This window comes from Gouania willdenowi, chromosome 6, assembly GCF_900634775.1.
Source record: "Gouania willdenowi chromosome 6, fGouWil2.1, whole genome shotgun sequence".
NCBI classification, from domain to species: Eukaryota; Metazoa; Chordata; class Actinopteri; order Blenniiformes; family Gobiesocidae; genus Gouania; species Gouania willdenowi.
Genome location: NC_041049.1, coordinates 28748202 through 28769516, shown reverse-complemented (window position 1 = coordinate 28769516; position 21315 = coordinate 28748202). Strand labels below are relative to the sequence as shown.

At 37.6% G+C, this 21315-nt stretch overlaps 2 protein-coding genes across 8 annotated transcripts in view; one reads left to right on the top strand and one right to left on the bottom strand.

Moving 5' to 3' along the window:
* The window catches only part of scaper (S-phase cyclin A-associated protein in the ER), an 86649-nt gene extending 76073 nt beyond the window's left edge, over nt 1–10576 (top strand). For all 6 annotated transcript variants that reach the window (XM_028449011.1, XM_028449013.1, XM_028449009.1 and 3 more), the window contains 3 exons: nt 8275–8466; nt 9591–9639; nt 9769–10576. In XM_028449011.1, coding sequence (XP_028304812.1) covers nt 8275–8466; nt 9591–9639; nt 9769–9866 — 339 coding nt within the window. In that variant the 3' untranslated portion in view covers nt 9867–10576. The remainder of the gene's footprint in view (nt 1–8274; nt 8467–9590; nt 9640–9768) is intronic.
* Nucleotides 10577–12657: 2081 nt separating this feature from the next.
* Nucleotides 12658–17181, bottom strand: isl2a (ISL LIM homeobox 2a). Of its 2 annotated transcripts, XM_028450331.1 has the most exons (6): nt 17074–17181; nt 16601–16790; nt 15959–16176; nt 15578–15861; nt 14545–14712; nt 12658–13222 (listed from the first exon to the last, which is right to left on the bottom strand). In XM_028450331.1, the coding sequence occupies exons 1-6, from the start codon at nt 17090–17092 to the stop codon at nt 13106–13108; spliced, it is 996 nt and encodes a 331-aa protein (XP_028306132.1). In that variant the 5' UTR covers nt 17093–17181; the 3' UTR covers nt 12658–13105. The 2 variants fall into 2 exon arrangements, with proteins under 2 accessions (XP_028306132.1, XP_028306133.1); XM_028450332.1 differs by lacking the exon at nt 17074–17181 and having other exon boundaries at nt 15959–16221; nt 16606–16752.
* Nucleotides 17182–21315: the final 4134 nt, after the last annotated feature.

The window sequence follows — 21315 nt, the reverse complement described above, 5'->3', positions numbered from 1 at the left end:
CTATTTTGAATCATTTTATTGTTGATTTCAAACACTGTTGAATTTTTTTATTGTTTATTTTTAAACTCGGGACCTTTAACCATTTAATGCATATTGAATTGCCTTGTGTATGAAATATACTACAAAACAATGAGCCTTGTCTTAAGCACCGTGCTCTGCTGCAGCCACAGCTTCATATGCATGATGTGCTGCTCTCACAATAGTCACTGTGGGCCCATCACAAGGAGTTTTAGGCTAATTACTTAACGTATTTATACATATTTTTTTTTTTGTTTATCAATCAACATCTGACGATTATTGACTAGAATAAATCAGAGGCGACTGCACATCTTTGTACACTCACAGCTGTGTACAAACTGTTTTATTAAAAAAATCCAATAATTTTTTCAATATAAAACAATTTTATTTCTGCACAGCTAGAGATTATTAAAGACATCCCATTGGCTCTCTCTTGCCTTGATTTTTTTTTTTACATTTCTAATAAACATTTGGTGGCCCTTTGTCAGGAAACCAGTTGGCCCACTTCACGCAGAGTTGATCTTTGCCAGTGGTCCACTTCCTGGAATGCGTCCAAGATTGATGGCATCAAGGAGAATATTTAGAGCAGCTTGAGCTTTTCTCAACCTAATGTAAGCATTGGCAGGACACAAAAGCGTCCCGTGTGAGGCCTGTGCGGTCGCAGGGGCTGCTGATTCACCGTCGGCGCAGCACATTTTGTTTATGTATCTGCTCTGGAATAGAGGCTGCTCATAAAAAGCTTTGAAGAAGCACTAGACGCTGTGATGTATTCCCTCTGCTCTTGGGGGCGTGAATAATTCACCTTGTCATACAAAAAGACATATGTATGCTTGTAGGATTTTTTTTTTTAGTTGTGTGTCACACTGTGGGAGATATGTTGCCCAATGTTTTAATGTCTGATGGGAGGGAGAGAACAAAACAATCTATTAATGCTATTTATAACCTGCGTGAGGCTTTTCCTTTTTCACCGTCGGAGAGAAAAGTGTCGGCGATCTCCTTGTTTTCCCTGCCCCCACACCCCCGTCATTCACTTGTGATTCATGATGACTAGACAGTAATTGTCATCCAGTGACATGTTGAACCTGCCTGATTCCTGTTTGCTTTACTTTAAAGACATGAGCAATTTCACAGTGTGAACATTTTTAAGAAAACTGTGAAAAAAGTTCAGAGACATGGCCACACACATGCAAACCTGTGAGCTCAAAGTGCATAATGAAGTGGCCGCACACACAGAGTGAACCACTCCTTAGGCTACATTCAGACGACAAGTCTTAATGTAGAATTTGGGTTTTTTGGGGGGAGTGAACAATTATATTTTCTTTTGTGTGCTCATTCGTATTACAGTGAACAGTCTAACTCAAAGACTAATAGACGGATTTTGATTTAAAAAAAAAAAAAAAAATTTAGGAAGTATCGTAAATGGGTTTGTGGGGATAAACCGGATCAATATACTGATTCTTGTTCAGTTTGAAAAATTTATAAATCCCTATGTTCAGCTCTTTTAGCTGGTTCTACAAAACCTCTGGCTGGTAACTTTGCACATTACATGCTCTAGTCCAGTAGTTGTTAACCTAATTTGAGGTACTGGACTAGAGCTTTATTCAGGTCAACGAAAAGAGACCCGGCCCGGGCTCGACAGAACACCGTCCAAACATGTTCAACCCAAATTAAGTCGATGTCTCTTTAAGCTTGAAGCAGTTTCAACCTGACTCTATTCAAATCCATGCGTGCGTATGTAGTATGACCTAATGCAAGTTTTTTTAATAACTCAGCTTTATTTACCAGTCACTTGTTTTGCATACAACTATAAACATGACCAGCAGCTTCTTGTGCCGTTACACGCTACGTAGCGGTTTTACTTCTGCAATAAAGCATCTGGTAACACACACAGCTCAGAACTTGTTCTCTATGTGACCGCACACAGCTCCACAACGAGTCAGCATTCATTTGTACGTGTTTCTCGTGCTAATCAAAACGCATCACCTGAACCCGGCCTCAGCCTGTGGTATACCTATCAAAATTAAGCCCAAACCCAACAGGCCAGGTCAGCTTCGGGCAAAGAATTCAAGCTCTATACTGAACCCTGCAAGTTTCATCAGTGCGTTCTTCAAACTCTTCGTAATTGGAAAAATTTAATGATTTCTTCAAAACAAACATGTATTTTCTTGGGACACACACGTAAGCCCGGGCCAATTTTTGCTTTATTCAAAACTCTTACATTTTCACAAGTTAATATTTTTATCATTTTATCATTTTTAATGTAATTTATGTTCTAATCTAGTTTATTATGTAAATGTGTTTTGCGTAACATACAGTATTTACTGTGAGTCTTGACCCCTGAGACTGACTCAACAAACCCTGTGGTTCGATCAAACCTAGGTTAAGAACCATTGCTTTAGTTATAACAACAACAACTTTAAAACCTAATGATATTTTTCCCCCTAATTTAATGTGGGTGCTTCATCAGGTCCTGTAGCTTTGTTCTGATTGGTTCATGAAAAATAGGCAGATTTGGACACAAATGATCTGTTGACGTCATTGATCTGAGTTGATGCAGCAACAGAGTCTGTCAATCAGTCTGCACCATTTGAAGATGATCTACTGAGCATCATCCAGCAGGTCTGAGCTCATGAGTAGCGCTGTGTCACCACACTCTCATATGTGGTCAGCTGATTCTGGCCTTCCATCAACTCAATTGATGAGCAATTACATATGCTCCTTCCATCAACACGACACGAGAGTTTGACGGTCAAAACATCACTGAAGTGGTGCGTCCATAGCGTGCACAGCATTTTCTCTCCATCGCAGTGTCACCAGTGACTCCACACACGCACCGCTGCGGCCCGTGGGTGTGCAGCTTTTTCTCTCCCTCACACACACGCTTTCCTCACACTTTATTTTTTCATTCAGTTGTGAAGCACATATTTTTGAATGGCTGTTTAAACCCACCGGCTTAATTCCTCACACCTGTGAAAGTGACCCTGTTGTACTCTGACAGCATTTATTTACAGAAAGGAAATAAAACAATGACAGGACAAAATAATGCATTTATAATAGTTGTTCTTTCAACATGAGAAATTGTGATCACAATAAAAATAAATAAATAATAATAATAACACTTTGTAAAAAAAAAAAGTAACAAAAGATGTTGCTAACGTGCCTTACAGGTTCTGGTGGTAAGAACTTTAGACCAACTAAAGAGTTGTGCATGGTACGGTGTCGTCTGGATGGAAGGTTTGTAACTTCCTCAACCATTGATATTGATCTCATATCAATGACTATCATATTCAGGATGATCTCTGTTAGTACTTTAGCCATTTGGGGCGTGCATGAACCTCTTCTCATGATTAACTCATCCAAACACTTTTGCTGAGGAGCACTATTAAAAAAAAAAAAGTATATTAATTCACAGTTTAAAGATTTAATATGTTTATCGCAATAAATAACTTATTACAAATTACTAGATTACCTACAAGTTAAGAAAAATCTAATCATTTATCAATATTGTATAAAATTACACAATTGACAGTAGAGGAAAGCATTTTACTTTTCATAATTAATGCTAGTATTAGCAGAAAACAAGGTATTTTAATTCAAAGCAGGTTTAGTTAAGTAAATTTTGCATAAACAAAACTGACCTGGCATTTGCTAACTTAGCAAACTTCTTCCGTAGTTTTCTGACAGATGATCACTAAACAAAGAAAACTATTTCAATCATAGTTTGTTGGCTAATCTGCATGTGATCAATGATAAAGATTCTTGAGATATCAACGTAACTTATGATCTCACCTTTCCGCTGGACATAAAGAACGTGGAACACCAGCTACGGGGTGCTTGCGCTTACCATGGAAAGCCAGTAACTCACATAGTTTACGTCTAACTTGTTTCGCTGCTTTATCTTCACTGAAATGTTCCCACACTTTAGAAACTTTAGGTCGAAGCTTTCGGGCTTCTTCAACATTTTGGTCCGCCATTCTTCCTCGTTTGTATTTTCCAAGTTTCAGCATTTAAATGGTCAGGTGGGAGTGGTACTGCCCCCTGCAGTTCATGTAAGGACCTGCACCAGGAAGTGGCCGTGCGCCGGTTTTTATCCATTGTTATTGTTTACAAGATTAAACAACGTGTCAACGCTATAAAATTTGCGTCCACTAATTTTTGTGGTCGACGTTATCAATTATGTCGACTAATCGTTGCCTTACTTTTGTTCTGACGACAGTTCTCCTGTAGTGTCCTTTCTTTGTTGAGCTACTGCTGAGCTGTAACCATCTATGAACTATGGACGCTCTCTAGTCTGAACATCCCACTCATGTCTCCAGAGCTCAGCCTTATCTCTGAGGTCAGAGCTCTTCTTCCCATTCTCCAAGAGGGCGTTTCCTGCAGGCTTTGGGCCTTTAATTCTTTTTAACATGATCTTGAAACTCTTCCTTTACTGCCAGTGGAACCGAGCCCTTGGTGCCTGCAGGGTAAGTGCAGCTCGTACAGACCATGGGGAGCCAGCAGCCTGGACGACACACCAACTATCACCCAGCAGAGTAAACAGACTCATGCTGGAGAGGGCTTCATTGTTGGCTCAGTAGAAGATTTACAGTCCGCTTGCAGGGTGAACGCGGGTCCAACTGACTTTAAGTGAGGCTGAGGACATTTTTATTCTGTGAAGAGTTTCCATTTGTCTGTAACACTGTCGTCACAGCAGTTTTATCAGCATTCAAATCTCTGCACGGAATGACAGCGTCGTCTCAAAGGGATAAATAAGGACTTATTAGGCTTTATTGTGTAAACACTGGTTTTTATTGGAAGCACCATCCGTTGCTCCAAACATCAAGTTTGAGTGTCTTTGTCAATGTCTACATTACGGCGTCCTTCGCACTTTACCCAGAGTCCTGTGCACGTCTCAGTAAGCCGTTGTAAAATGTAATGAAGCCGTTTCTTTGACGAACTGTGCTTTGTGCCGTCTGCTGGGCTGCGTCTCTTATCAGTTTCTCTGGATCTGGTTTATTTTGTGAGTTCAAGTGTCAGATATATGGCCCTACTCCTGACTCTGCTTCCTCCTGATCTTTGTCTAGACACAGCAGCAAGTGAAAATGCCTGTGCAGCTCCAGAATCCAGGATTTATTTAGATAAAATATATGTGCACTGTGCAGTAGGAATGATGCACCGTCCCCTGGCTGCATGCATGAAATATGTCAGATTTCTGCTCTATTCAATCTGTTAAAGATGCACTTTTTTCTTCCACTCCACTGTTTACACTTCATCGGGGGGAGTTCCCTGGCTCTTTGTTTGTTTCAGATCATTAACTTTACACACTTTTTGTTGCTATTGTGGACTGTGAGGAAGTTATGTAATGGATGTGTCATAAAGTGGCTTGAAAATACCAGGGCTCTGAAGTTTAAAAAGAGCAGATCCGCAAACACACTCAGGTTTTTACAGGGCTTGCAGCAGACCAAGGATTCCCATGCTTTGCCTTTAGTTTTATGATGTCAGGTCTGGAGCTGCAGATACTTCAGCAGAGCTGGGCGGTGAGCTGAAGTCTTAATCCGTGGTTGGAGGCCCTGACAGACTACGGTGTTGCTGCTCACCTGGTGGACTCCTGCTGCCACCGGCCTTTGTTTTATGTCCCGATGCGTCAGGCTCTTGACGGTGGACAATTTGTTTAGGCAGCTGAAGATGGAATTGTGCGCAGTGAGGGGATTATGAGATCTCTGTGATTTGTGACTTGGATCTCCTCAGAGCTACAGCTCCAACATCCAGCAGCACTTGGTGCTAATTTATGGTTGTTCAAATATGACAGTTTTGGATTAAAATGCACGAATAAAGACACTCTACTTTTGCACAGTCAAACATTTGAGGTTTTTAAATTATTAGCATGGCTATATTGATGAGCAGAATATTCAGGGCAGCATTTATGAAGCAAAGAAATGATGTGTCAAATGATATGATTGATATCAAGCATTTATTTGGCCTCTTTTGGGAAAAACCATTTCAGGGTTGCTGTGTATTGGAGGATTATCCTGACTTCATGTTACAAATCAAATGTTAGATACTCAACAAAAATAGTTTCTCTTCCATATTTTGGGAAAGCAGCGATAAAATAAATGTAGGGACATTAGGAAGATGTTTAGAAGCAATAAATGACTAAATTGGTTGAATATCCAGCTGAAAATATTCATAATAATAAGCTGTTTGAATGTTGTCATTATGTGAGCATACTTGGACAGTAATGAATGTTGAGTCCAAACAGTGTCACTTTCTTGGTAAGAGTGAAATATGAGTACAATGACAAGGAGCACCTTTGCATTTAGAATAGAGTTTATTTCATTATGTACAAGTTAAAAAGAACAGGTACAATGTCAGATTGGAAAAAAATGATAAACATTTACAAACAACAACAAATCAGCCAAGACAGTATAAGCAGAGGTGCAGAAGTATATTTCTACAAAAGCATAAATACATAGATATAACCTGAGTAGAATTTGCATGTTGCGCGTAGGAGAGTGTGAGGTTTATACATTGAACGTTTTCTAATAATACATTGGATAGTTCTAGTGAGTCCAAGTAAAAGTCATAAAAAGTATCAGAAAAGGCAGGTTTAGGTTTTTATGAGTTTGTAATGAACATGTTCAGTTTCTACGTCTGCGTTTTCATAACCTTTAAAGCAGACATGGGCACCTGTGTGGAGCCACAAACCAGGATCATATCTGATCTCAAAACCACATTATCAATATTATTATCAGCATTTAGAATAATGACCAATCAGAGCATTAACACAGGAAACAACAGAGTTTTCCAGTTTGCATATTTTTCTCTAATTTTGTGTGTGTGTTGCTGTTTGTCACACTGTAAAAATGTATAATATTATAACACATAGTGCCATGTGAAGCGGTGCTCCTAATTTATTGTACTTTATTGCAATTTTGTTCTACTCAATGACAATAAAGACTTTAAATTGAATTGGGTTTTGTGTTTTTGTCGTTATTTGGTGATTTTTTTTTTTTTCTTCTTCTTTTGTCATTTTGTTTGTTTTTTGAGTCATTTTGTATGTTTTTCTCTTTTTCTCTGTTGGTGTTTTAATATACTTTTCCATCATTTTTGTATTTTGTACTCGTCTTGTGTGTTTTGCCAAAAAATGTTGTCGTATGGTGTTCTTGTTGTCTTTTTGTATATTTTTCTTTTATTTTGTGCATTTTTTTGTCATATTGTGGTTTCTCAGTCATTTATGTAAACTTTTCTTTTTGTATTTTTAGCTTTGATTTTGTGTGTTTTTTGTTGTAATTTTATGTATTTTGTTGTTTTGTGTGTTTTTTATTGACGGCTGCACAATGTTAGACTAAGTGCTACAGTCGACCATGTTTGCAATAAATGGTCGTTTTCCTTTAGTTGAGCAAACCACATGATGAAGTGTTTGTGAAACATGATGATGCAGCAGTTTTGAGTGTCCTGTGTGGATCTTTTAAGCTAATGACGCTGCGTTGTGTGTCCCTTTGAACTCTGCTGTAGAGGGCAGCCCTGAGAAGCTTCACCTTGAACTGATAAAGTAGTTGAGTTATCGCTTTGTTTGTCCTGCTGTTCAGGCTCCGAGTGCATTATCAAAGGAGAACCTGATGGCAGAGTATTAGTGGGTGTGTTTTTAAAATCTTGTAAATCTTGTAAATTTATGTGGCTGTGACTTGAGGACCTTACCTTGCCCTTCTGGTTTCTATTGCGCTCTCAGTGCTGCAGAGCTGCTTATTCATCCCAGCCAGTGTTTAGCGTGTTGACCCCCGTGTCGGCTCAGGGGAGATGACCACGGCTTTAGCATGGAGCCTTTTCATTAGCAGCTGACGCCTTTCTAATCAAACGAGGCTGGGAGTGATTGGCTTTTAATGCTGGTGGCCCGGATGTGATGCAGCAAAATAGTCTTTATGCTATCACTCATTTCTTAAAGTGCTGCTCCCCCCCAACACCCCCAAAGCTCACCTTTTCCTAGCCTCACTGCCCTGTGAATGCCCCCCATCGCCCCCCAGCAGAGTTACACTCACACAAAACTTCTAACCGCTGACAACAACTCACTCTGCTCATTTTCTCTCTTATGTTACAGCGGTGCCACAGAACATCCCATCATTGTGTTTTATTGCCTGTAATTGTACGGTGGGAGGCTGTGCCCCCCCACAGGCCTCTGCCTAATGGCTGTTTGTGTGTTGTTTTAGAAGAAGAGTTAACACGTGGGAGGGACACAGGCGCGTGGTTTCCTCTGACGGCTGCTGCTCCTTGTGTGTTCAGGTGATCGTGCAGTCGGGCCGTCAGCCCAGCGTGTTGCAGAAACTGTGTCAGCTGCCCTTCCAGTACTTCAGCCACCCTCGCCTCATCAGAGTGCTGTTCCCCTCCCTCATCTCAGCCTGCTACAACAACCCTCAGAACAAGGTCATCCTGCAGCAGGAGATGAGCTGCGTGCTGCTGGCCACCTTCATCCAGGTAGTGATGGAAGCATCACCACACACACACAACATTAACATTAGCATTACATTCCAAATGACACAGAATTCAAGTTTTTGTGCAAGACCAGGGCTCACCAACCTCTCTGAAACTGATCTACTTCATAGACACTGTACAGTCTGAAGGGCTACCAGTTAGAAAACAAGTCTTAAATATTAAATGTTCACTGTTTCACTTTAACTCGAGGGTAAGATAATAAGGAAGGCTGGCAGTTACTTAAACAGGTAGGTAATGTTTAAGTTTCAACGTGCAACACTTTTTCTCCTAATTTATGCAATTCTTTTATTTTCATTACATTTCATAGAAAATTATCATCTTCCTATTTTACGAGCTTCTAACAACTTTTAACTGGTTGTATAACATGTAACATTTGTGAAATGTAACAATTGTCATATTTTGCGAAAATCCACCTTGCATTTTTAAAAATATATTTAATGTATCGTACTATATATAATATGCCTCAACCCAGACACCAAATCTGTAGCACTTTAAAACATTGGTCACAATGTTTTAGTGAAAATACCCATGTAGAAAATGGTGATTTAATACTAAACCTTTATCAGGTTCAGCATTATTTAACTCTACTAAATAATAACCACATCTCTCGTCTGTATTTATCTTTGTGAGTTTGAATCCTGGAAAGGAAATCAGATTATAGATGGAGCTCATTGGTGAGTAGAGCTGCTGAGGGCCCCTCACATGGTTCATGCGGGCTACCTGGTGCCCACAGGCACCGTGTTGATGACCCCTGCTAACTGTGCACCAGGCTGCACTGGACAAAGATAAATGGCTTCCTTCAGCGTGGATTTAGCTGCCACTGGTTCAACTCTGCGTAAACAGCTTGTCTCCTTCATCTTCCCCTGACAACGAGCCCCTCACCACTCTGCAGCCACCACTGTTTAGACATCGATTAACTTCCTTTCAGAGCCAGACAAGCTATTGTCATGTCTTTCAAACAAAGCAGTAAAGCATGGCGTCTCTTCTCACCGCCCTAAACCTCAGGAACATTCCTCACAGTGTGGGATCATTTCATCTGGAGCGGTTTGATTTGTCCTGGTTATGAAAGATGCACTGGTACATTACTGATGTGCGTTTGTTTTTAGGACTGTGCTGTGAATGAGAGGGAGTCAGAAAACAAGTCCAATAAAACGGGTGAGTTCATGTAACTCAACTGTTGGATCCACGTCATTCACACAGTGCTAAACAATACTCCTTATAAATAAGCATTTTTACTGATCATGTTCGACAACCTGTTCATTAATGTTTTCTTTTTTTTCCCAGTTTCTCAAATCCTGGATTTCTGTGAACTTTCCTACCGCTTTCCAAGAGATCAATGGGAATCAGCGCTGCAGTTTTTTCTCCAGAAGGCAGAGGAGTGACAGAGCTGCACACGGAGGCATTATAAAATACACCGATGGCAGATTTTTGCTCCTTCATTTTGGTTTGTTTGGTTTTTATAACATTACAATAAAATCTGCAGACGAATCCATGCATTTTTCAGCCGTTCCGTTGCCAGTGGATCGCCTTCTGTTTGATGGGAATGAGTTTAATGGAGAAAAGGAATTTCCACAAAGTGTCTTATTTGTAAGAACAGACGCACAACTTTTAGTCCCTCTGACTTTTCTGTACCAGTCTTGTTTCTGTTGTAGTTTATAAACCCATGGCAAAGGAAATGCTAAACCTTTTATTTCTTACCTGCCAAACCATTATCACCTGTACTGTTGTTAATTTATTATTTTTGAATGTGTTTTGAATGTAAGTTCCCAGAATGTTTATTTTCAGTCTACATAAGGCCAGTTAAAAGGTAAATGAGCCGTTTTGCTTTTGAATTTGTTTCATGAGTTGATTTCCTTTTTCTTTGGAAGGCACTTTGTTACTGGAAGCACTTCTACACAGATGTTTACCTTTATTGTTCAGTAAGAGGATGTGCTTCTGTTTGCTTTGACTTCATTTCAGGCACAATGAACACATTTCAGTGAGTGTACAAACCAGCAGCGCTCCCTTTAGGAAACCTCTATTGACTGTCACTTTCATGAAGATGTACTGAACTGTTTATGCACAAGTTTGTAATAAAGTATTTCAAAATGAAGCTACTTGTAATGCATTGGTTATAAAACCCCGAGTGGGTAAAACGCTAGTCTTCATGCAGAGTTTCCATGTTCTCCCTGAGCATGAGTTTGCTTTTCTACAGGTACTTTACATGTACAATACTTTAAAGTATTTACACTCACTGATGTGACTTTAGAATTATCTGTTGGTTCGTTGTGGAAATCAAGAGATGTGAGAAAAACTCAAACCTGTTAAAAGATCAGCAGGTAAAGGAACGTTAGACATCGACTGGTTTATATTGTTATTATGTTTATAAGTTCTGTCAAAATGTTTTTCTTCATTTCTAAAAATTTATCAAACGCAAAAAATAGTTTGCAGCTTCAAAGTTGTGCATGTTTTTAACTTCTTAAAACAGTTACCACTGATCCACAAGTTAATGGAGGCGATGCAGACTTAATAAAGAATATTCCTAAAGCAGGGGTTTAGCTTGTATACAAGCTGCTGTGTATTTTTATTTTTTATCATCGCTATTTGAAATTTTATTAATTGGTTATTTGTTTTTCCATTATTTTGGGATTTATATATATTTATTATTTTCCTATAAGAGAAAAGTTTAAATTATCGTCTTGTTTTTCGGGTCCAGTCAACTGCTGCTTTTGGGGGTGGGGGGTTCAGAATCAGAATTCCTTTATTAATCCCAGGGGGAAATTGCTTAAAACAAAAACTATTAAAGTGTAGGTAAGCAAGGCAAAATAAGGAAATAACTGAAGAAAAACGAGTTAAAGGTTGAAAAAATATAAAAAGAGCAGGAGCGGCTGTAACAGGCAGCACGTGTACTGATTTTGTATCATTTTTTTTTTTTTTTAAATTATATACAGATTTTAATTTTTCTTCACCCTTGAAGTATTTAAACTTGCTTTTTTGAGCAATTTAAAAATTGCCAGAACATTTTTTCTATGATATAATTATTTTTTATTTCGTAGAAATTATGAATATTAAGTTCTTAAATATCCACAAACTGAAGGTTAAAAACAATGCTGAAGTTTCTATTGATGTGCTTTATAAAAATAAATAAATCTGATGTGTGAATATGAATTTAAGGATGTATAAACTACTGATTTTTGGGCACATTAATATTAGAGCATTGTTAATTACATTTTAAAAAGGATAAGGGAATAATAAGGTTAAGAACATTTGCAAAAGTCAAATTATTACATTTTTAAAATAATGTTTGGCAATAATGCAATAAAAATCTTAAAGTTCAACAAGGAGATTTAATTTAATTAAAAAATAAAAAAATTTAACATATGCTGTACCTTTTTGTAATTAAATAACCGTGTTTCACACAAATTAAACAATGATTTTTCTTTGTATAAATTTGATCAGAAATCCAAACTTTTGGATTATTAAGACCGACGAGAACTAAAAGTTTGACAAAAAGGCCCATTGATGTGTTTTAAAATGATTTACTTTAAACATTTGATGGTGTTTCTAATCTTAATTGTTCACATGCACACTATAGTATATGTTTAAAAGTAAACGTGTAGATCTGAGGGTTGTTGGTTTATGTGAGTCCTTTCCTCCCGCTGATAAAAACCCATCCTGACAAATTGTTGCGGTGTAGGATGTCAGTCACGGTTTGACCTCTGCTGCTCATGTCCAGCGGCTGTTTGTCGCTGTGGATTCCTGGAGGAATGAAAATAAATGGAGGACACGCCAGGATGCGTCCGTCCAAGGGCCACAGGTGATGCCATGTGGAGATAAGGGGCCGCCGTCTAGACCTGCACTATAATAATGGCCTCATGGAGAGGACACTGTCTATTACTTTATATTCTTAGCCGGAGCAAAACTAACAAACTAATGTACAAAATATAAATAAATAAACAGAAATTCCCCAAATGAGTAACAGTGAATTATCTGACTCTGTCCGCCCAGATGTGCAGTTTAACCTCCCCCAGCTCCAGCTGCGCTCTGAGGCACTATACAGTATATATTCAGCCTTTTACGCACCAGAAAAAATGCGTCCAAATTCCGTCCATGTGATTTATTCTGTTGAAAGTTTAGGAAACAGACTATTCATGTAACATCCAGGTGTTTATTGATCACGTTTTCCCTTTCTGATAATAAATAATAATAACTTATTTTGTGGAGAAAACCGCGTCTCCCTTTTCCATCTGTTCCAATAATAAATCATGCACATCTACAGCTCTTCCTCTGTGTGTGTGTGTGTGTGTGTGTGTGTGTGTGTGTGTGTGTGTGTGTGTGTGTGTGTGTGTGTGTGTGTGTGTGTGTGTGTGTGTGTGTGTGTGTGTGTGTCACGCTGGTCCACTGCAGGTTGACATAGTCCCATCACACACTCCAGTATATGTCCAATGTTAAATGTTAGCACGTGCACCAACAGCAGGGAGTCCGAACCCCAACATCCATCAGCAGGAGATGGCTCCGCGTGCACAGCTCCAACATAATCCATCCTGGCGCAGGTTCCCCGGGCAGCACTGGAGGTTCTGGCTACACCCAGTAGGTGATGTGGATGCAAACTCAAGGGCCTCCAGCTGAGCCTATGGGGCCCTCACGTGTCCACGGGACTGGGCACCATGCTGTTGGGTGTGTCGGGTAACTGGGAGGACAGGGAGGTCACGTCACTGCCCGAAGAGTTTCCCATTGAGCCGGACTCAGAGAAGGACACCTGCAGCACAAGGAGGGACAGGACAACTTACAACTAGGCTTTCTTATGATGAGTGTAAATAACAATAAATACATTTATTTCATTGCATTAAAACAATGTGGATACATTTTCACATAATTATTCAAATAACTGAATCAATAAATCACGTTGATCTCCTTGTTGACTCTGTTGTTTTAAAAATTGTCGCTTTAAGAAAATATTCACTAAACACAACCAGAAAGACCAGTTGAGTTTCTCACAAATGGATGTTTACAAAAGAAAGAAAGAAAAAAAAAAAAGTTTTAAAGTACTTTAGTATAATTGTGAAGCAAAACCCAGTGGTTCCCAATCTATATAGCCAGGATTAGTGACACGTTGTGCCATCTTAGATATTTTATACTGCATTTTATTTGAACTAGATATATATTTGAGTATAGAATGTAGTGGTCTAAGATTGTGTTGTGTTTTCGTTTAGAAAAGAATAATACATTAAAAAAAAAAAAAAAAAATCACACAATATATTTGTAATCAGTCAATTTTTCTAAACCTTTCATGGGACCCCATTCAAATTCCAAGCGACCCCAAATTGGGTCACAACCCCAAGGTTAGAGAACTAAAAACTGCCCTAAATGATCCATGTGTGACAGTAGTAATCAACCTGTTATTTGCAGTGATTAAAATAGCACAATGTTTTATTAGGTGGGGTTTGTGTATTACATAAATATGTTGCTATAAGTCAAACTTCCTGATTAATTGATGTTTTATTTCAAGTGTTTATTAAAAGACACTTTAAAATTAGTTTGACTTTGTATCAGCTGGATTTACTGTGGAAATGGCTGTAGCTCTAAAGCTTTCCACTGATGTTAAAGAGAGTGTTAAATAGTGTGAGGATGGAGATATGAGGTAGATTTGTGTCTTTATTATTCAATCAAAAAATAATAATTACTTTTCCATCAAAAAAAAAAGTATTCAAATGCAATTATTTGGGTCTCAAATATTATTTTTTTCTTTGATTGAAAATATTTATTTTTGATTGAATTTTTTTTTTTAATTATTATTATTTTTTTTAATAATAAAGACAAACCTACCTCCATACAGTCATGCACCACATCCCATAACAGATTTATTACATATTTTTTAACATGTCATGTAGACATTTAATAACTATAACTATTATGTTTCTCTTGTTAAGGTAAACCCGCTGTGCATCATGCAGGCCTTGGGTGTGTGTGTGTGTGTGTGTGTGTGTGTGTGTGTGTGTGTGTGTGTGTGTGTGTGTGTGTGTGTGTGTGTGTGTGTGTGTGTGTGTGTGTGTGTGTGTGTGTGTGTGTCTGAGACCCTACCAGCTGCTGGAAGGCGGGCTGGTCCAGGTCTGTCTGCAGGGCGAAGTCACTGAGGGTTTTCCACAGAGGCTGGTAGCTCTGCACCTCCACCGGGTTCCCCGACACCGTGTTTTCATGTCGGATCGGACTCCCTGCAACCAGCGGTGTGCCTGTGAGGCCCTGGAGGTTCTAGAGGAGACATGATGATGTCTGATAAACTCTCCATCAGAACACAACATAGGCCATAACATAACACAACACAACACAACACAACACAACACAACACAACACAACACAACATAACATAACATAACATAACATAACATAACATAACATAACATAACATAACATAAAGATTAACCCTGTGTTAAGTTCAATAAATCAGGGATTTACAATTAAAAAAAAAAAAAAAAAATCGACATTGTGGCTTTAAAATCTGATATTATAACCTGATGATTTAGATTATTTTTTCATGAAGAAAGATTATGATTTATTTATTTATTTTAATCACATTTAATTTAAAACAAATACAAATAATTTCAGACACATTTAGCCTTTTTTCTTATTTTTTTGGGGCGAAGCTTTGTCATCATGAAATGTAAAAAAGCACGCATATTTTTAAATGATAATTATCCCAAAAATATATGTTATTATCATTATATTCCGTATATACAGACGAGGGTTTAAAAAAAAAAAAAAAAACATTCTGCATGACTATTTAACACGTTTAGTTTTAAAAACAGTTTTTCTAACGTGGTTTTCACCGTTGCCAACAGCTTTTTTATTAATGTTATAGCACTTTATGTAAAAAAGTAGAACTAACATACATGAATCACGGGATTCGTTTTTTCAAATGTATTGATTTAGTTTTTGTACATTTTGAAATGACAAGGACCCTGTTTAAATTAAAATCCTATTAAAATATCAGTGTAATCTAATGTATTTTCTACTGTGTGTGTGTGTGTGTGTGTGTGTGTGTGTGTGTGTGTGTGTGTGTGTGTGTGTGTGTGTGTGTGTGTGTGTATGTGTGTGTGTGTGTGTGTGTGTGTCTCACCGTCTTGTCTCCGTGCTGCTGCTGGAGCTGCTTCATCAGGTTGGATTTCTTCTTGTCTTTGCACCGTTTGTTCTGGAACCAGACGCGGATGACCCGCGGGCTGAGGCCGGTCATCTCCACCAGCTGCTCCTTCATCAGGGCGTCCGGCCTCGGGTTGGCGTTGTAGCAGGTCCGCAGGGTGTGGAGCTGCTTCTCGTTCAGAACCGTCCGGATACGAGTGGTTTTCTCCGACTGTTTGTGGATGTGACCCCGGTGATGAGGAGGGTGTCTGACTGTCACCGGGTCTAACGAAAAGAGCCATTATTATTATTATTATTATTATTATTATTATTATTATTATTATTATTATTATTATTATTATTATTATTATTATTTCTATACCTGAGATGTGCAGCGGTCTGCTGTGGATGTTCCCCGGGCTCAGCGGGCTCCCAGTGGTGGAGGCCCTCTCCACCATCAGTCCGTGGTCGGCCCGGCACAGCAGCTCTTCTTCCCGCAGGGAGAACTCATCCCCGGGCAGGAGGTGTCGGCTGCACACCGAGCACCGAAAACACTCCATGTGGTAGACGTTGTCCCGGGCTCTCATCACCAGGTCGCTGCTGCAGAAGCCCATGTTACACTTTGTGCATTTGATGCCAAATAACCTAAAGAAAGCAGCACGGAGGGGCATTGGTTCTGTGCGTAATAATGCGCAATGACACTCATCTGCAATTTATATTCTGATGCGAGTTGAATGTTTCACAATATTTAAAATGAAAGCAAAAAATTCAATATTATAATTAGTGTTTTTGTAGTTGTTGCAAAAAATATGAAATAAAAAATTAGTGCATGTTAAAGGTCGTAAAAACTGTGCGTAATACGGATGAAGATGAGAGCCTGTTATTACTCCAACCCACAGATTTTCTTTTCTTTGTTTTTTTTTGTTTTTTTTAAATATATATATATATATCTATATCTATATCTATCATTTTAAACAATAAATGGCCGTTCTGCAAAAAGAAAATAGCAGAAAAGCCGCCGTACCTTACATAATCTCTTTTACAATAGGTCTTTCCATCGCGGATGAAGCACGTGCAGGTCTCGTCCAGGTACTGGTTGCACTCTGCACACCTGAGGCAGGCTGCGTGCCACTCCAGGTCCGGGGACACTCTCAGGATGTACTGGTCCTGTATCTGACTCCCACAGCCCACACACATGGAGATGTCCGACTTCTCTGTGGGAAGGCAAACAGTTGGAGTCCTTTAGTTTCCCTCTGACAGTCCCCTATAGGCCCGCTAACCACCTTTAGGTGACCACACAGGTAAATAATGATCTCAGGCTCAATTGTTGCAAAAAAAAAAAAAAAAAAGGACCAGTGGAGCTTAAAAAAAAACACGCTGAGGACTTGAGTTACTTTGGAACGCATGAGTGCCACACACACACGTACACAGTCAGGTCAGATTTAAATTATTTAGCAACTGAAACATTAAAATAAACAGACAAAAATCAAGTCTTACTATGTGAATGATCCCCCATATCATCCAAGAAAGAAGTGTTGAGCAGAATGCGCCGTACAGCAGATGGAGGCGGACACACCGTGTCTCTGGTCCGGATGAAACTTGTACTATTCCTCCTCCCAGAGGTGGAGGAAAACAAAGATCATCGACCAGTGACGTCTACAGAGCTGGACCACAGAGGGGCCCCTCCACCCCCCCTCCCCGTCTGCGTTATATATGTGTGTGTGTGTGTGTGTGTGTGTGTGTGTGTGTGTGTGTGTGTGTGTGTGTGTGTGTGTGTGTGTGTGTGTGTGTGTGTGTGTGTGTGTGTGTGTGTGTGTGAGAAGGATATTTCCCAATATTAATCCCAATATTCCCAATATTAATCAACAAGAAAACATATACTATATATATATATTGTTTGAATTGTTATTCCCACTGATTTTGTCATTTTCAATTTCAAATGTTACATATTTTCCACTTTTTGAATGTGATTGAACCTGTTTATTGACTTATACAAATATCTATTGGTTATTTTAGAGTTCAATATTTATCTGAAGATACAGTACAATGTTTAATATTCTAATGCTTATTTGAGTTATTTCAGTTGAGTGAACGCACACAGAACTACTGTTACTATAGCTACTACAGGCCTACAGAATCATTTTTAATAACAGTTTAGAGCCCTCTACTGGGGACATACAGTATGGATGAAAATGTTTTATTTCCTATATTTTATTTTATGCCCTCAGTGGGGAAATTTGGTTTGTTACAACAGCAAGCAGAGTAAAATAAAACACCTGAAACATGAATGACAAGGATATAACAATAATAATAATAATAATAATAATAATAATAATAATAATAATAATAATAATAATAATAATAATAATAATAATAATAATAATAATGGTTGTATTTTTGTGGATACCATAGCACAAAGAAGGCCACAAACCTGCACAGTCAGGTAGACATATGATAGTAGATCAGCAGAGAGGTGAAGAGGAGACTGAAGGAAAGATGGTAAAAAACAAAGGGAGAAAGAACTGGTTTTATAGAATCCAAAGGAAGGTATAGGAGAAATGAGAAGTGGTGGTTTAAATTAAATATGTGAAACAGTAATATCAAGACTAAGATTATTAAATAATATTATTCTAAATGTCAAAATGTGAGAGTGGTGAGTGTGATTATTGTGAACAGGAAACAGAAGAACATGTTTTTAATGCAATGTAAGAGGTTTGAAGTAGAAAGAGGAAAGTTAATATGTCATCTCAGCAGAGAAAAGATGTGTTTAATCACAATTGATTTTCTGCAAAAAAAAAAAAAAAAAATGTCAGAAAATAAATGTTTTAAGATTTTGTTTCAGTATCTTGGACAAAGTTGATGTAGAGAATTTAATTATTTTGTATTTTTTTTTATCTTCTTTTCCTTTCCCCCTAAGTCCTTGTGTCAAACTCATGGCCCGTGGGCCAAATCGGCCCTTTAGAGCATCCTATCCGGCCCACAGGAGAAAGTGAAAATGGCAGAGAAAACATGAATTAATGTGTAAATTATCAAATAATTCAGTTGTAAATTGTTGCTGAAAGAACTCTAAATTTTTTAAAACCCTGCAATTTTTCCTCATTATTCCACAAAATCTTCCAAAAATAAATTCATTAAAGGACATTTAAGTATCTGTAACTTTTTGCTTAGATATTGCTGATGCCTTCTATATTTCATGCTTACTTAATTTATAATTGGAAGTGCGAACTCGGGCACATTAATCTTGAATCTGTTTGTTTTCCTATAAAAAAATTTGTGGTCGAACTGGTCCGTGTGTGGCCTTTGTACTAAAATGAGTTTGACACCCCTGCCCTATAGATATATACAGGTATTAGTGTTAGTAAATGTCCTGGGCCACACTTATTACCAGTAGAAGGTGGAAATTCACCATTTATTTGAAGCTTTATTGAGAAACATGTATTTTAACATTAATATACAAACATCAGAGCAGTGTAGAAAAACAATCAGACATCAATAATGAAAATCCAATCAACATATCCATGCAGCAAAACAAAATGAAACACAATAAAATTAAAGAAAATAAAATAACATTGACAAGGGTTATTCAACATAAACGATTATAACTTTGGATAGTCTATAGTGCTTCTGTTTTGTAATGTCTTCAATGACTTCAATACATTTTATTACATAACTGTAATTGTGTAATAATTACAATTATGACGTAATTATAATATAGTCGTAATTGAAAAAAGTCTGTTGCTGCTGTAATCATAATTTAATTGTAATTTAGTTCAGATAATCAAATTTGTAATCGGAATTGACTTTAGAAATTCTTTTAAAACTGTCAATTACAATTTAACTAAACCAAAACGTGTGGAACCCTGTTACACATATTAAACAATCAATAAAATATGTTTCATATGAACTTTTCCCAATATCTGTCAGTTCTCTTGCAGTTTATCATTTAATTAAAAAAAATAAAATCTAGTGATATTCTGACAGAAAAAAGACTCAGACGCCCACACTAAAATTATTAATATCAATATTTTCATGCATCAGGAAGTCTAACAAGTGATGAAAAACAAATTAGGTGATCGATAGAATTTGTAGGTATATGTACAGTATTTAATGCTGACCCAAGTTGAGTTGACTCTGTCTGCTGCAAAGAGTTTCTTGTCAGAAATGGTTTAAGGTTTAATTAATCAGATTTTTTTTCTCTTCTTCTGTTCTTCACGTGGTCTACGAAACAGCAGAGTTAGAACTGTCGCCCTCTGCGCTCACAGATTTTTTTCGGGTCACAGTTTCGGTAAATGAGAGGTTTACGTCGACTTTTATAACTTTTACTGATTTTTAGAGCAACCTAAAGCAGCCCAAGTTATCATTGTGACTGAAAAAGCTGCTAATGATCCTGAATGCTTTACCTCCTATAGAACTCAATGGACTGAAAGGGGCTAATGATGTCATCAATGATGTCATTTCAACATGGCGGCGCACAGGCTCATATAAGGTAAAGTAGTCCTATTTTTAAAAGTTAATAAAAGAAATGTGGTGCAAAATAATAGGTTTTGTTAGACATAGATCTTCTAATAAGGACATTTAAAAGGTTTTAGGCCACATTTGTAAAAACAGTGAAGGATCCCTTTAATAAATGAGTGTATATCTGTCTGTAGGATGTATTTGGAGGGTGGGTTCCTGTTCCAGTTAAGGACAAAGACATCGATTTAGGAAACGACTGCATCTGCACAAACTCCTTAAATGTGGTCAACTTTGGTCAGTAGTTCACACACAAAAACTGTCCTGATAAATTTGTGTTTAAAAGCTTTTGGTGTTGTTAGTCAGAACTAGGGCTGGGCAATATATAGAGATCCAAAATATATTGAGTTTTCTATTTAGGCGAAATAGAAAATTTCAATATTGCCTACATTATTATATATATTTTATAGCTTATTTTGTATAAAAGTACAGCATGAAAAGCATAGTTTGATGGATTTCTGACTGTGCCCTGACTTAGACCTAGCCCTAAACAAGCCACACTACAGAACTCACTCACACATGCTGTCCCTTATAAGAGAAAATTGGCACATATTGTGCAGCCCTTTGTTAGTAAATGTGCCTGTGTAGCATATAGTATCAGCAAATGTAAGCAAGAATGGTTTTTGTGGTGTGACTTTATTTGAATTAAAAATATGTAGATTTATATCATATATTGGCATTTTGAAAAAAAAAAAAAAAAAAAAATCGAGATAAGGGTTTGGGTCCATATCTCCCAGCCCTAGTCAGAACTTTATTTATTTATTTATTTATTAAACATGGACACATAGTAACATTAATGCTGTGACATTTAATCATGCACAGGTCCCTGATTCACAACAATAAGTGCTTATACAGTAGTTTAAGTCTGTCCATAAAAAGCTTTTAAAAGGTTTAAAAGATTTAAAATATTTCAGTAAAAGACAAAGACAACTAAACACATGTAAAAGTTAGAAAATTAAAAACAAATAAAAAAACAAATAAAGTAAGAAACGTGCCTTTAGAAAAGCAGGTATGCCATGAAAATAAAATAAATAAATAAAAAAAATGTAAATTATAATTTAATGCAAAACTGAAAACTGGGCAATCATGTTACAGTTCTATGTACAGTTCTACACTTATTTAGTTAACAATTACTAAAATATGTTTTGTATCAAGCTTAATGAAATATTAATTTAAACTGACACTTAAAAGGCTCAGACGCCCACACTGAACCTATATTTTCATTGA

Excerpts from the sequence above, each read along its gene's own strand:
- isl2a (XM_028450331.1), bottom strand. Across the intron at positions 15,862-15,958 it reads CAGACCGCTGCACATCTCAG|ACCCGGTGACAGTCAGACAC; the intron begins GTATAGAAATAA and ends TCTTTTCGTTAG. Across the intron at positions 14,713-15,577 it reads AGCAGCACGGAGACAAGACG|AACCTCCAGGGCCTCACAGG; the intron begins GTGAGACACACA and ends TGTCTCCTCTAG.